This window comes from Thermobia domestica, chromosome 8 (genome assembly GCF_964235325.1).
Source record: "Thermobia domestica chromosome 8, izTheDome1.hap1.1, whole genome shotgun sequence".
Classification (NCBI taxonomy): Eukaryota; Metazoa; Arthropoda; class Insecta; order Zygentoma; family Lepismatidae; genus Thermobia; species Thermobia domestica.
Window position 1 is genome coordinate 262,452,242 of NC_137461.1, and position 15,598 is coordinate 262,467,839.

At 35.2% G+C, this 15,598-nt stretch overlaps 1 protein-coding gene across 12 annotated transcripts in view; it reads right to left on the bottom strand.

The window, feature by feature from the left end:
• LOC145693591 (uncharacterized) overlaps nucleotides 1-15,598 on the bottom strand; it is a 506,014-nt gene that overhangs the window by 118,390 nt on the left and 372,026 nt on the right. For all 12 annotated transcript variants that reach the window (XM_081769709.1, XM_081769703.1, XM_081769706.1 and 9 more), the window contains 4 exons: nucleotides 13,117-13,181; nucleotides 10,697-10,879; nucleotides 3,755-3,877; nucleotides 1,752-1,868 (listed from right to left, as the gene is read on the bottom strand). In XM_081769709.1, coding sequence (XP_081625835.1) covers nucleotides 1,752-1,868; nucleotides 3,755-3,877; nucleotides 10,697-10,879; nucleotides 13,117-13,181 — 488 coding nt within the window. The remainder of the gene's footprint in view (nucleotides 1-1,751; nucleotides 1,869-3,754; nucleotides 3,878-10,696; nucleotides 10,880-13,116; nucleotides 13,182-15,598) is intronic.

Below are 15,598 nucleotides of genomic sequence, written 5' to 3' on the forward strand. Positions count from 1 at the left end.
GTTAGATGGAGACCTTTACTTGCAGAAAAACTTTTCAATGAAACACTCAAGCACTAGACTATTGGTATTAGACTCACCAATAGTATAAATAACTTTCTTACAACCATGCTGGACAACAACAGAAACAATTATTAGTGACTAGAGGAATCACTCTCTTTAACCGACCTTCTTGCATTTACATCCTAACTAAACACCACAGTTCAACGGTTTGCGAAGATTGATTTACGGCCAAATTGCTGAATTCAACTTTTGTCATAAGAGTCAACAGCATCAGTTAACGCAATTAACTCTGACTTTCTACATCGGAGTTCGCTCTCTCTTCGCTCAAACAATTCCCAAAATGCCTCACGATACTGGGTTTAAACTGTACACATCGAAAGTTACGTACATTTAAAAGCACACACTACCTCTAGTTGCGAGGATAAAATTCTGCGACAAATAGACAGCCACAGAATAATGACATAGAATGGAAAGTCAATACATTACTAAATACTTTTCTGGGGGTAAAGCGGCTCAATAGTAGAGCGAGCGATAAAGGTATGGTGTGAGAAGTTGCTGGTTGATCTCCGGCCATATGAGCTTGTGACGGACAACGTCATGTCCATGAGTTTTCTTGGGGTTCTTCCGTTTCTCCACACTCTTCTTTAACCATTATTTTCATGTATCATCTGTCTCCTTTAATATAAAGAGCATAACCGTGAAAAGTAAAATTAGAAATGCCACCTCACAACATTTTCCCAATATTTTTCTAACAAACACAAAATCACGATGATAAATTCCGGGAACAGAATTCGATACACTGCTTGAAAAGAAATTACAAGTCTAGGTGAAAAAACTCATAAGTTCCCGGTGTGCAAAGTTTTGGAACATAGCAGTGGGAGTTCTCAGAATTGGCTTTATGATCAAAACAGCGCAGGCAGTACAAAATACAAAATGCGAATGACTTCTCTCTTATCTGGTAACCGAGAAGCTTTTGTATGTGGTTTTCCAATTTCCCTTCTTCCCGCAATCTCTCCAAACACTGATTAGCTCGGAGGAGGACATTATTAGTTATTCACGAATCACGAGTATTCTAGTTATCCATTCCATCCTTGGATGGATGGCGGTGGAGGCACAAATTACATTCGCTAGTAAAACCTGGGGTTAACGCAGGGAAGGTGCTCTAACCTCTGCTCATCACACCAAATTAGTACTCGACATTCAACTTCTCACAGAATACAATGTCAGAATCCCAAACAGAAGCTTTGACAATCGTCTTCGAATTTTCTTACACTTTTTTTAAAATTATTATTATTACTATAAGGACTGCAATAAGATATTAAATGGATATGAACTTCATGATAGCTAAATCTTAACATATAAATCTAATAAAAATATTGCCACCCTAAGATTCTGTAAATTTGTCGATGCTTGTGAATCCATAGTGCAGCGGAAGACAACTGATCCCGCTCACTTATCTTCTGCATTATACAACAAAGTACAAGACCACTACAACCTTAACGCATTTTCTGACTTCAGATTACATGGTACCACAACTCCGACACATGTAGCTAAAAAATATTGATGTCAGTATTAAAATTCCATTAAATATTCTATTTATGATGCAAACTTTAGTATTGAATTACTACGAAAAATACTCAATACATTTACTTTTTAACTTCTAGGATACACTCTTGCCTAGATGGTTAATATTTTTCACCTTTCATATTTTATCGCATTGTATGTTACGGGAAAGAAAATGTATACCTTACCTCTAACACTAGAGGCATCATACCCATCTTAACAGCATAATACGGTGCATACCACACTTTGAGTTCATCTCCTTGATGGATGTCTCTCATTACTGTGTAATAGATGTCTTCTTTCATCTGAAAGAGGATAAGACAAAACATTACACAGACATTAGCACAGAAACCCGGAATTATAAAGCGTACACTGTCTGTTAAAGAAATGATTATGAAAATAAATTCTACATCGGTGAAAATGTTATTTATCTTCAAAATTACTTTAGAAGTCCACGATTCTCTTCGTCAGAAGATATCCCAGACACACTTATCACGTTTAACGATTACGCAATTACCTAACTGCACTTCTGCGCTTTTCGACAACTAAAAAGTTTAACTGGTTTATGGTCGCATTTCGTAATAGATTAATCAAATTTTAGTCGACTTTATACAGTATTTATGAACACCATCAGGGCAAATAAACTGCATTTTTTATGGTACAATATATTTATCATATTTAGAGTGTATAGAAAAGTAATTAAAATGCAATCAACTTTACACTTACAAAACTGATAAGTAATTACAATCATTCTTGAGCAAACTCAACAATATTTATTAAAAAATTTGGTTCGCCGTAGAAGTTGAAAAGAACAATTGCATAAACCTTATGAATTTGAGGTTCTGTAGGCAAGGTAATAAATCAGTTTCTAAGCTTTACAAAAAAACTAACTGCGTGATTATTATTTATAACAAATCAGCTTATTTTTACACAATTATTTCTAATGTATGGATATATTTTCTCTTTACGGGTGTATAGACTGTTTTCGTTGTCCGAAGATATTGGCATCAACAGAAATTAATTTTTGATTTGGAAAAGAAAAAGAGCTACGACATTGAAACTTTGGTAAAATGGAAGGAACAAGCCTTAGATATTTCGAGCGAAAGACTGCTGCCTTTGCATCAAGTCTGTTGAAAATGGATATTATTTTCTTTATGGTCATATTTGCGTTTAGGCTAAATAATCTGGCCCAAAAATATGGTTTCAACTTGTTTAAATCTCCTAAATGTATTGAAAAATACTGGCCACAAGAAGAGTTCTGAAGATGAATCAGCCCACTATGGTGCATATAAGGTTAGTTGTGAATGCGACAGTTCATACATTACTATGTCTAAAAGAAACATACAGATCACAATAGAGGAACACATTAGATATACTAAGGATAGTTAATAAACAGTTTCGGCACTATCTAGGCATTTAAGAACTTTAAAATACAAGATTAAGAACGTAAACAATTTACACAAAATCTCTTCAGTATCAAGAGCTCATGTGGTTCGGATTCTACGTTAATCAGTAGATCTCGTCTCATATAGACTCGCTGCTGAAAGGGACATTAAACTCAAAATCAACTCAACCTCTTCAATACTACAAAAAGCGACTGCTTTATTCAGCAACGTTGTTAAGATGTAAACTTAAAATATGACGGGATCTTAATGTTACATAGATTTGTGTATTATAATGTGTTATTGTGAAGTTTTAGTGTTTAAATTATAATTAAATTATATATTTTCTAAAAAACAGTATCATATGTAGTAATATTTTTTCTAAACTATGTTCATATTAGAGTGATCCCAATAAATAAATAAAAAAAAAAGCGTGGTCGGTTACTATTTTTTTCGCGAAAGCAACCTACATGCAGTATAATATGTTAAGTTTAGTATTTAATTGGATTTTCTGTGGATACATCGCTTTTATGTTTCATATAAATTTACATTCACTTTTTTCTGATTTTTTTATACTTAATATTCGTAAGTTAATATTAATTTATTTTATAGATAATATTTGTACTTAATTATTTGTTGAGTTGTAAAATAAAAATAAAAATAATAAAAAAACTACAAAACAAAATGAAGTTGCATTCTAAACGTTTGTTACTTTAAAGTGGATTTTTTCCTTTAAATATGACATTTTTTTTTTTTTTTTTTTATTACTTAAGGAACAAAATAGCGTGGAAAATATTGTAGAACCATACCTGGTAGCATATTAAATTCTGTTCCTTAGCACTGGTTGCTGGAGCAACTAGACACATCCAATTACAAAATTCTTCATCACTTGTGTCTAAATAATAAGATTCCTCGGGCTCCTTGCAAAAAATCTGATGAAAAGAAAAGAACTTTTCACATATTTTAAACTCCAAAGTAATTAAATTAAAAATTCTATGTTATTATCGTATTGTCTGAATACGCTACAACACGAAAACCTCATCACTATTACATGACAAATGATCACTAGTATCAAATTTATTACTACTCAATACTGACATAAATACCATATATGATCAATATAAATGCATGACTTGGAATAAGCATGGCGTAATTACAGAGAACAGAAAACACATGTTTAAATTTAAATTCCTCATCTCTTAAGTGCTTCGAAATGTTAACTACAATATCAAATATCAATAATTTCGAACGTTAAGGACGTTTCTCAGTGGATGGAAGGATTAAATGCCATACAGCTTTTCTTAAATATTGAAGAAAATATCCGGTTTCTCACTTTTTGAACCACCACAAACGTCTGTTACAAATGATGAATCACATTAATTTCTTATACATTCACTTCTTGCAATCATTTACTGTTTAAAGGTATCCAGTCGACACGGAACGGACAGTTTTAACTACAAATAGTGTTGTCAAGAGATCCCATTCTCTATCTTAACTTCCTTTATCTGTGTTCTACATAGAACTCATTTTGCTGTAATGAAAAACTATTCATATTGGTGTTTGATATAGGATTAATATTCTGGGAGCACTGAAGAGTTAAGAATTTTAAAAAGCTTAATAAAACACCAAAATTACCACTAAAGTTACAAGAAAACCTCAAAACCTCAACCCTTGGTTCGAAGACCTGAGGAGTGATAATAGGAAAGAAGTGATGGCTCATAAAAGTTAATTCTATCCCTTGTGATCAGCTTTTTTGATGACAACTCGAAAATAGATGGCTACATGAAATTTTGTGTCCTTACGCAACACCACAGTTATGAAGAACAGAGCTACAATTAACGTGGGTTTTCAACCACAACCTGCACTTGCATATGGTGCACGATCATGTGAGATCAAGCCTAACAGTATAAGCTGTTCCCCACCACATTATCTCGCTTCCGAGAAAGCGCTGATTACAAGTACCACCCCACCAGGCCTGGCTGCATGGACTATACTAATGGATGACTTACTGAATCCAAAGAAAATACGAAGACCGTTCGGACCTCCGATTGGTTAAAAAATAAATACTAAAGTAAAGAAGAAGAATTTATTATATACATCTGAAAACTATTTCTTTGCTCTATTTTTCAACATAGTTTCCATAAAAATTCAAGCACTTATTATATCTCTGCACTAGCTTAGAAATTCCATCAGCATAAAAATCTCCCGTCTGTGCCTTGAGCCAGCCTGTGACCGCATCTTTCAGCTCTATGCTTACCGCGTCACTATATCATATAACACGGTCCTGGAAATTTGTAGAAATTCATCGGAAAGCTCCGAGAGTGTGAAACGTCGATTTTCACGAGCTTTTCTATCAATTTTCTGAACGAGTTCATCAATGATCACTGATAGCCTGCCACTCCTCTCTTCGTCATGAATATTTGTTCGTCCACTTTTAAATGAACGAACACATTTACGAAGAACAATTTCGCTAATCATACTTGGTCCTCCATAGAGAGCACAGTTCCTGATGAACAGCTGGTGCCGAATATTGTTTTGCCATAAAAAATGCATAACAGCTCGCACCGGAGGGGGGGGGGGGAGTTCTATTGTAGTACACATTTTGAGACGCTACCAAAGTATATGATCAAACAACCTTCACTCTACGACGGCTGGATCCAGCCTGATCTATCGCGCACGTCTGTGCAAATACAGTAACGCTCCCCCACTACTTCACGCGCAGTGACCAATCGGAGGTTGCTTTCGGAACGCATCTCGTATTAACAGCAGTTCTTTACCCTTTTCTGTTTCCACTACAATCTGTATCACAAGTTTTGAGTTTCTGTGTTTTACGTCCTTATACAACACCAAGGTTATGGATAGGAGGGGGCACAGTGCCTTAAGTGGTACAGTGTTCATCTCTGATGCTTGGAGACCTGGTTCGATCCCTCACCAACTTGAGATTTTGGTGGACAACATCGTGTCCGTGGTTTGTTTCATGGTTCTTCCGTTTATTTACACATTCCCATTCTATCAACATAATAATTTATTTATGTAATCATTCGTTTTCTTTAGCCTACAAGGCATAACGTTTATTTCGAACCATGACCATAGGTTGAATCCGACATAACTGGCGGGAGCGCAGACTACCATGAAAGATCAAATCTTACGAAGGAACCAGCATTTCTAATGCAATTACCGATATATGTAGCGCGTTTATGTTATTCAACTCGCCTGAAAGCGAGATAGTGTCACAGGGAAGTGGGTTAATCTAATTTTCCCCGATGATGATGTACAGTATTATCCAACAACGAATTCAAGTTCTATTATGGCTGGAAATCAATATAAATTGCAGATCCCATCCTTCCTAACTTTGGATATCACATACAAATGAAAAGCAAATATCAATAAATCAATTCTACTGTAACAGGCAGCTAGAGTTTGAACAATCTTGATACCCATGATTCTGCTATTCCTTAGCTAAGGTCTTACTTTTCATTTCATCACGAATGGTCCTCTCTCTCCATACTTTTTTTTTTTTTTTAAGCAATCCCTCACAAATACTGGTTTCATTAAATCCTCAAGTAAAATAATATGTCTTTCCCACCATTTTGATTGTTGCAGCAAATATTTATATATATACCTGTTCGTCAACCTTCATGGTGAAGTCTAACGATGTGTTAGGCTTTCGACTGGAAATGATGACATTCAGGATTGGAATTTAAAATTATGGCATGTGTAACGGACCAGTTTGATCCGTCACAAATTGCATCGGAACTTTTTTTTAAAGTTTGTCTATTAAGAATTGTTGCGTGCACTGTTTCTCCAATGCTATGTCTGGTTATATATATTACATATTTTTTTCCATGCTGTTTAATTCGTTATTGTATATCTTTCGTATCTTTGGAATTAAATAAATTGTACTTTTGATTCCATTCATGTTTTATTTATTTTAACTGACGTTTAAAAAATAGGTTCATCAGCGTAATAATAATAATAAACTCTGGTAAAGGGGATCATGCGAACTCACGTTTATAAACGAATCTATGCTGGTAGTTGAAGCGGTCAATATTATATCCTCTCATACCCTAAGTATGCGAGGTATATACCCATCCATACCATCAAGTATGAAGTATATACTCTCTCATACTCCAAGTATGTGAGGCTTTTAACTTCACCAATATTTCTTGGATTCTCCAATATATATATATCAGGTTAAACTGGTGCCGAACAAGAATACTTTAGGCTTTATATATCCTCTCATACTCGCAAGTATACGAGGTATAAACCCTTTCATACCTTCAAGTATGAGGTATATATCCTAACATACCCTCGCCCAAATGAGGTAGATACCCTTTCATACGCCCAAATATGAGGTAGATACCCTCTCATACGCCCAAGTATGAGGTATATACCCTCTCACACCCCCAGTATGTGAGGCTTTAACCTCACAAATATTTTTTGAGGTTTAACCCAAAAATTAGTTTACTTGAAAAAAAATTCTAACCGCAGCACATACATATTTGCATATATGGGACATGGATAGTCACTGTTACACTTTAAGATGTTAACCATCTAACTCCATTAAGGAATCTAGCAGAGATAACCGCTCTAGCGATTTTTTGAAGGAAAAACAATCAGAAATCAAAAATTCTCTTACGTTCACGGCTTTTATCGTGTAGAGTACTTGACGGAGGTACGGACGTACTAACATTAGTATCTTAGAAGGCCCATTAGCTTGACCCTAATACAAATAATATTGAAGTAAATGGCACCTAGAATACAAGTTTCTGCTACAAAGAAAGAAGAAAATCCTTCTTTTAGGAGAAGTGGAAGAGGAAGCGCACTGACTGCCTTTATCATTAGAGTTGTACTAATTTGGGAAATCGTTAAACCATTATTGCAGTAAAATTTTAATTGTTATATTCTTATAATGTTATATTTATATATGTAACAATTAAATATTGTTACCGTTTACAGTAGGAACTCAAAGTTATACGAAGAGTGAAAAAGTGCATGACTCGATAGACTCGAACCTGGATCTCCGACATACCGTGCCGATTGCGTTAATCACTACGCTAGCCAGTCCGCTCCCTGAACAGCCATACACTCTCCCACTCTCGGTTGCTTCCTCCTTTCATTACTAATATAATTATAATATAACTGTTAGCGGTGTTCTGAACATAAGACACTAGATTTGTCCAAGCACAATAGCTAGGTGGTAGTATAGCGTGGTCCGGAATTGAATTGAATTGATTTTAACTTTAACGTCTTTTTCAGCAGCGAGGCTATATGAGACGGGCCCTACTGATTAACGTGGAATCCGAACATGAGCTCCCGCCGGGAATCGAACCCGGGTCTCCCATGCCAAAGGCGCGTACGCTAACCGCTTAGCAACGGAGGAGCTTCGTGGTCCGGAAGTGGGCTTTTCCTGACGGTTTTAGGTTTTACCCATATTTATTTGGTAACATTGCTTGGCATTGTGTGGCAACATTACATAGGAAATTCACGTGCACATTTGCGATTCACGTGCGCAATTACCTAAATCAGACATTTCCTGGCCGCTGGATTAGAAGAGGTTGTGCATCTTCACCAGCTCCCTTTGCCTGGCCTCCAAGAAGTCTCGATCTGACGACACCAGACAATACTCTCTGTGGTTTCATAAAGCAAGAAGAAACACTCGATATCACACAACGCAGGAATAACGAGCAGCTGTAGAACACGCCTTCACCCTCGTGACTCCGGAGTATCTCCGCAAAACATCTGCGAGAACTTGGCGCAGAATTCAGCTGTGTTACGACATGGATGGTGATCATACCGATGTTTATGACTCTTAAGACTTCAAGGTAACTGTGTACAGACCTTCTACCATAGCTAACACTATACTGTTGAAAGTAAAGGCGGGGTAGCCCATTTCCAGACCACCCTGTAGAAGCCATGTAGTCTGAATGGAAGTGCATCGAAGAGTGGAGAGTGTACGGTGTTCTGGGAGCGGACTGGGTAGCGTAGTGGTTAACGCATCGGCACGGTACGCCGAAGATCCCAAGCTAGAGCCTCGGTCCAGTCATGCACTCTTATTTCAATGTGCACTATTGAATTCGTACGTAGAGAGGATTTGGTGTGTAAAAATAAGTCTAAATCAATTCTTCCCTCCTTTCATTAACATATTCAAATTTATGTTAACCGTTTTCTTCAATTCTTATATTTATCGCATCAAAAGCACTGAACATAAATATTTATTTTCTTTGAACATAACATTAAATAAAATGTAAATCATGATTGGCCAACTAGTAATCCTATCACTCACATGTAACAAAAAAAAAAGTATTGTAAAAATTAAATAAAAATACAAAACACGTAGGTTAGCACTTATTTCAAGGAAATAGTTTACGCATTTTTAATGTTATTTTTAAAAAGTGATGGCGTGGAGTTGTATTTTTTATTGCGTCATTAAGCGTTCTACCGAACGGTTTCAGCACTTTATGAGAATATCTTGCTCTTTAGGTGCAAAGTTCAAGGGCAAGAAAAGGTTTTACAAGAATTTCTGTACAAAAGTAATAGATTGGTTGGTTTACAAGTTACCAATTTTAGAACCTCTGCACCTAAAGAGCAATGTTTTCATAAAAGGTAATCGAACTTCATTTGAATGATTTAACATGTTGCAAAAGGACACAGAATAAGTAGCTGACCGTTCAGGAAAACTCGTAAAAGATGCCATAAATAATAATAATAATAATAATAATAATAATAATAATAATAATAATAATAATAATAATAATAATAATAATAATAAATAATAATAATAATAATAATAAAAAAGAACACTCGACTCTATCACTTTCTAGACTGTAGTTTATTGAGTATCAAAAACCATTATTTCACAGAATATACTCATGTTGATTTTACCATTTCGTAACTCTACTACTAACTGCTCCATTATCACGCCTCTGGACTTATACGTGGTATTGGTTGGCCAACATTTACAATATACATTTTTTAAATATTAGTTTTGAACGAATAAATATCGGAGTTCAGTGAAATAATAGCTTTTTGTGCTTGGAGCGAATGAAAATACAAGCGTTTCTTGAAATAATTTGGATGGGATAAACATACTGGCACTGTCAGGTTACTCGCATCATTTAGTTATTTACACCCTGTTTACGCTAAACAGTTGAATCAGGAATTTTATGTTTGGGTTTTGCGTATCTCGGGCCATTTTAGTCCATCATGTATGAGGAACGACGTCTCTTGGTGAGCACACTACCTACATAAATGGGAAGGGTAGGAAGAAGCATTGGACCTTTATGATAGGTACCATCCTGGCATTTCCCTGGTGTGAAAGAGGAAAATCCAGGAGAAATCTCACTCAGGATGCCTGGCTCGAAAAGGCTTTTACACCTTTCAGGCCAAGTGTCCCCACCGGGAATCAAACCCGAGACTGTTCGAGTCAACAGTTGAGATATGCGTACTGTTAAAAAGACCTGAAATTACTGAACTTTTACAATTCTATTTAATTACCAAAATTTTACTTATGTAAGTTATAGGATGCAATAAACTTTTATCTTTTTGTTCAATGGAACTCTGTCTATTAGATACGTACTCGCATTTGTTGCATGCGAGGATTCAAATCCTCATGAGTGGGGACGTGGTTTGGATCCCAATTCGATAATTTCTAAAGATCACATACAACCTCAGTGCTAGAACAGGGCACTGCACCAAAATAAGCATATCAATCAATTTACTTGCGAGATTTTTTGAAGACATTCGCTTACCTTTAATGGAAATGGTCCATTTGGTTGAATTTTCACAGTCTTCGCTTGAAATGGACCGAACTGAGTACCACGTAAGAATGATGTTTGTGCAACTACAGTTGTCGATCCGTTCTCCAGATCCACAGCTAAAAGGTCAGCTGGTAAAGTCAGCCGGGCTTTAGAAGGTGTTTTTGTGTCCTCGACCTACAGCAATAACAAATATTCATTACAAATTTGCTGAAAGAAAATGCTGGGATGTTTCACTCATAAAGGCAATGTCTATAAGCGAAAAAAGGTAATGTAGTTTAATAATTTGCAGGGCATAATTTCGAAAATTTACGAGTAAATGCTATTACCTCAGAAAGCAAGACTAATGCCCAAGAACTTTTTTTTTTTTTTTTTTTTTTTTTTTGTATGCGACATATATCTAGACTAATAAGGATAAAAATAAAAATCATAAAAGCAATACACATTGCAATACTTTATGTACATTTCCCCGCCCCTGTTCCTAGTGCTTGCCTGCCTTAATCCGAAACCAGGGTTGGTAAAAACCATGGTTTTTATTGAAAAAAACAAAAAACCCGGTTGTTTGGTTTAAACCAGTTTTTTTTTCTTTTTTTCATAATTTGCTCTATGTATTTATATCACATATGGACAGAAAAAAGTTTGTTTCGCCTTGGTGTTATGCAACAACCGGTTTATGCTAGAAGGGGTTACATAAGCTTAAAACAGAATCCAAACAGCTTTCCGGCTTACATCCGAGAGAAATTGTACTCCATTTGAACTCGAAACCGGGACTAATTGGCCACAAATGCGATACGTTTGCTGACTCACTCACGAAGGACTCCTGATACATTGTACTGATCTTTACATACTTTTAATATAATTGTCTAATTGTCAAGAGTCATTTCAGAAGGACAAAAAGATAAACAGTTGCACAAGTGAAACCATCATACAGAATTACATATGGACAATTTCAAAGTACTGTAGAGTACAGAAGAACTAATTTAGTCCAAATTAGTTCACTACGACTTTTAATAGTCCAAGTTAAAGAAATGCAACGACTTAATTTGCATATCAGTAAGGAAAGTGAATAAACATACGAATTATTTGAATCCACTTTGGCTATGACCCATTTATACATAAATAGATACCAAATATACTTCTGATTTCAATAAATGCCTCTCGTGAGGTTTGTATAACCCCTCCCAAACAAAAAAAAAAAAAAAAGTACGTCATTTCGATGTATTTTATCAACAGTAAAGATTATTTAAAACGAAACAATATTTAGAATTTCTCTTTGATTACAATTGCATTACAATAATAACAAATGATAAAAAGATCAGAAAAGAAACATTCATAAACTGATAAAAAAACAAGTTGCTTTTGTAGTATAATGTCTTTAAGTAATGAATGGGAAATTTAGATATGAATATAATATGAATAATATACGGGAGCGAAACGTGATAACCCTTAAATGTGTGTTCAAGATTTTACAGACATTTCCACTTTCAGAATTTTTTTTTTTTTTTAGCTGGACTAGCTAACCCTGTCCAAAACAGTTTCTTCTGCTTGCTCCGTGGTCGCAAACTTAATCCCCTCGTGTATGTATTCGTAGCGATATTGAAACATGCCAATGGAATGGCTTTGAAGGCATTAAGAGACGAACTGTATATATAAGCATAACAATAGTTATTATATGGTGGCACTAGAGTTCTTTACCAGAAGGCACAATGGCTCAGTAACTTAGTTTTTATCTCTGGTGTGAGGGATTCCAAGGGGGAGGTTTCTGGGTACAATATTGTGTTTGTGAGTTTCCTCGGAGTTATCTCGTTTGCTCCCACACTCTTAATCCACCTGTTATTTCATAAACTAGTAACTTTTCATTATCTATCCATCTCCTTTAGCCTAAAAAGCACACTCGTAGGGTGTAAGACTAGGAATTTCATTTCGAATTCTTATCTATTCCAGCACAATGAAAATAACAATGGAAAGTCGCAAAAAAGACTTTTTAAAGAATTTCTACTTCGAAATAATACATGTCTGTAGCCCCAATTGTTTGACTACAAAGAAAACACTTCCGCCCTGCATCATCTACTTACATTTCAACACCTACAAAATTTTATTTACGGTACTGATTAGCTAACTTAACCTACACAGTATGCTGTAAAATTTTTACGTATTTAAACATGTGGTACTACTTTAATGTGAAAAATTCGATTTACGCTGGAGAACATTTGCTTAAATACTATTTTCATAGATTTACGAACTAACAGAAAAGGGAAATTTTTACTCTTCGATTTGAAGACAACAGAAATAGCAGGAATCCTTCCTTTAATATGGAATTAAAGTTATATTGTCCATATGTATAGATGATGTAAATAAAAAAAAAAATAATAATAATAATAATAAAAAAATGATATAAATACAAAATAACTTACATGTTTAATTTGACTAAGGAATGGGCACTGTTCTGTATTGTGTTCCTGTCCGCAGACATTGCACCCTGTAATTACAAATATCAAAGTTTTAGCACTGTCCAATATACTTACTTCATAGTATATATTACAGTTGGACTTATTATTTATTGGTTAACTTTACAATGCCCGCCTCAGATGGTATAATCGCTCAGAAACGAGAAATTACACTCTATTAACTTTGTGAAAATAGGTCAAAACTTCCCTAACCTTGAGCTAACAGTTCTACCCCTACCCTACTTATTCCTACTCTACTCTACCCTACTCTACTCTACTATAACCTTTTAAAGCCGTCCTACTTACCGATGCGCAGCTGAAGCGTGTATTGTAGAGTTTATCCTTGTATATTTACAAGCTAACGTGTAAAACATGTATTACATTTGATCACCAGGGTTTGAAAAAACCCGGGTTTTTCTGAAAAAGCCCAACCCACCTGGGCCCATATGGGTTTTTTCGGGTATTTTCGGGTTTTATTGGGTTTTTTCGGGTTTAATTGGGTTTTATCAAAATATTTCAATGTCTTTGGGGTAAAAGTGTTAAAATGTGATTTATATTTCAAGATTATCATTGTCACAACTTGCAACAATTTTTAATTCACTGCTGTTTTGAAAAAATGGCCGCCATTTTGAAATTTTACGTTGGATCATCGCCAAAATATATACCCAGCTAATTTAGAGTATCTCGTGCTTCTACTCTAAAAATTTCGACTTAAAAGACCGAAAATTGCGCTTTGTAGCGTGAATACCCGCTATTTTGAAAAAATAAATTGTCACCATTTTGAAATTTTACATTGGTATTCCGCCAAAATCTATACAGGAAATTTAGCGTGTCTCGTGCTTGTACTCTGAAAATTTACACTTAAAAGACCGGAAGTGATTCTCTGTAGTATGTGTGGTACAAGCAGCCGAAAGAACAAATGCAGATTGAATCATCCCAGAAGCCTCAGTGACGTTTGCCAAATGTGAACACCAAATATATTAATTTAACAGCGTAAAATAAATGTTTTTTATTGTTGAAGTTCACTTTCGATACCTTGTGCGTTCAATTACGGGAATTTCCCGAGCACTCGCAAGAGGGATCTTTCCAGAAAATTAATTTAAGACCATTAAGAAAAATATAATTCATATTTTATAAAATAAACTAGCTTTTGGCTAGCTGGGGGCTCTGCTCCCAAGACCCCCAAGTTTGCTCGGCCCACGGCCTCGAATTTCTTATCTATCGCTCTTTGCATCAACAGTGAATTTCATGATCTTGCTCTTCATATTTCCCGAATGTGCCCACCCGGAGACATCGCCCCCCACACACTGTTTTTGCTCGGCCTATGGCATCGCATCTCTTGAACCCACAATTCTATCATTTCTTTTCCTATTTCAACTATTTAAAAGATAAGATTTTGTATCCCAAGAAAACGCCCATTTAAATAACAAGGGAATTTCTTCATCATCCTTTAGACCCCTAAAAATATTAAAAATATTTACTTTTGGCTATTTTCCTGTCGGTTAGTCCTGGAATGCTATAATCATGCCAAATTTCATCATTCTAATCATGCCTGAAGGGCCTAAACATTTTGGGCTGTAGAAGACGTCCCATATAAATAACATGGGAAAGATTTTTCAGTTCCCCATAAAACCACTCTACGGTTGGAAATTTTTATTTCTGATGCTTCACTTAGGTAACGCTTACGAAAATGTACAAGCATACCGAATTTCAAGATTTCATTCTAAGTACCTAAAACATGAGATTATAAGTTTAAAAAAAATGCCTATTTAAATAACATGGGGAAATTCTTCATCCAATCTTTAGACCCCTCAAAATTAAAAATATTCACTTTTGGCAATTTTCCTGTGGGTTTGTCCCGAAAAGCTACAATGATGTCAAATTTAACCATTGTAGCCCTACAGGATGTGCTCAATAATTTGGAGGTGTAAAAGGTGTTCCATATAAATAACATGGGAAAGATTTTTCAGTTCCCTATAAAACCACTCTAAAGTTGTATTTTTAAATGTTTACTGATTTACTTAGGTACTGCTAAGAAAACATACAAGCATACCGAATTTCAAGTTTTTATTCCAATTCTAAGTACCTAAAACATGAGATTATAGGTCCAAAAAAGGCCTATTTAAATAACATGGGGAAATTTTTCATCCCCTCTTTAGACCCCCTAAAAATTAAAAATATTCACTTTTGGCAATTTTTCTGTCGGTTAGTCCCGGAAAGCTATCATCATGCCAAATTTAATCATTGTAGCCCTACAGGAAATGCTCAAAAATTTATGTCAGATCATGTAGTTTTATATATATTTAGGATGTTTCAGAATGTCTTAAATGAAATTAAATATCTTCCAGCATAAAATAAATAGTTTTATTGTTGAAGTATTCAGCTCCGATGCTTTGTGCGTTCAATTGGGGGAATTTCCCGAGAACTTTTTTCGGGACGTGTTTTTTCC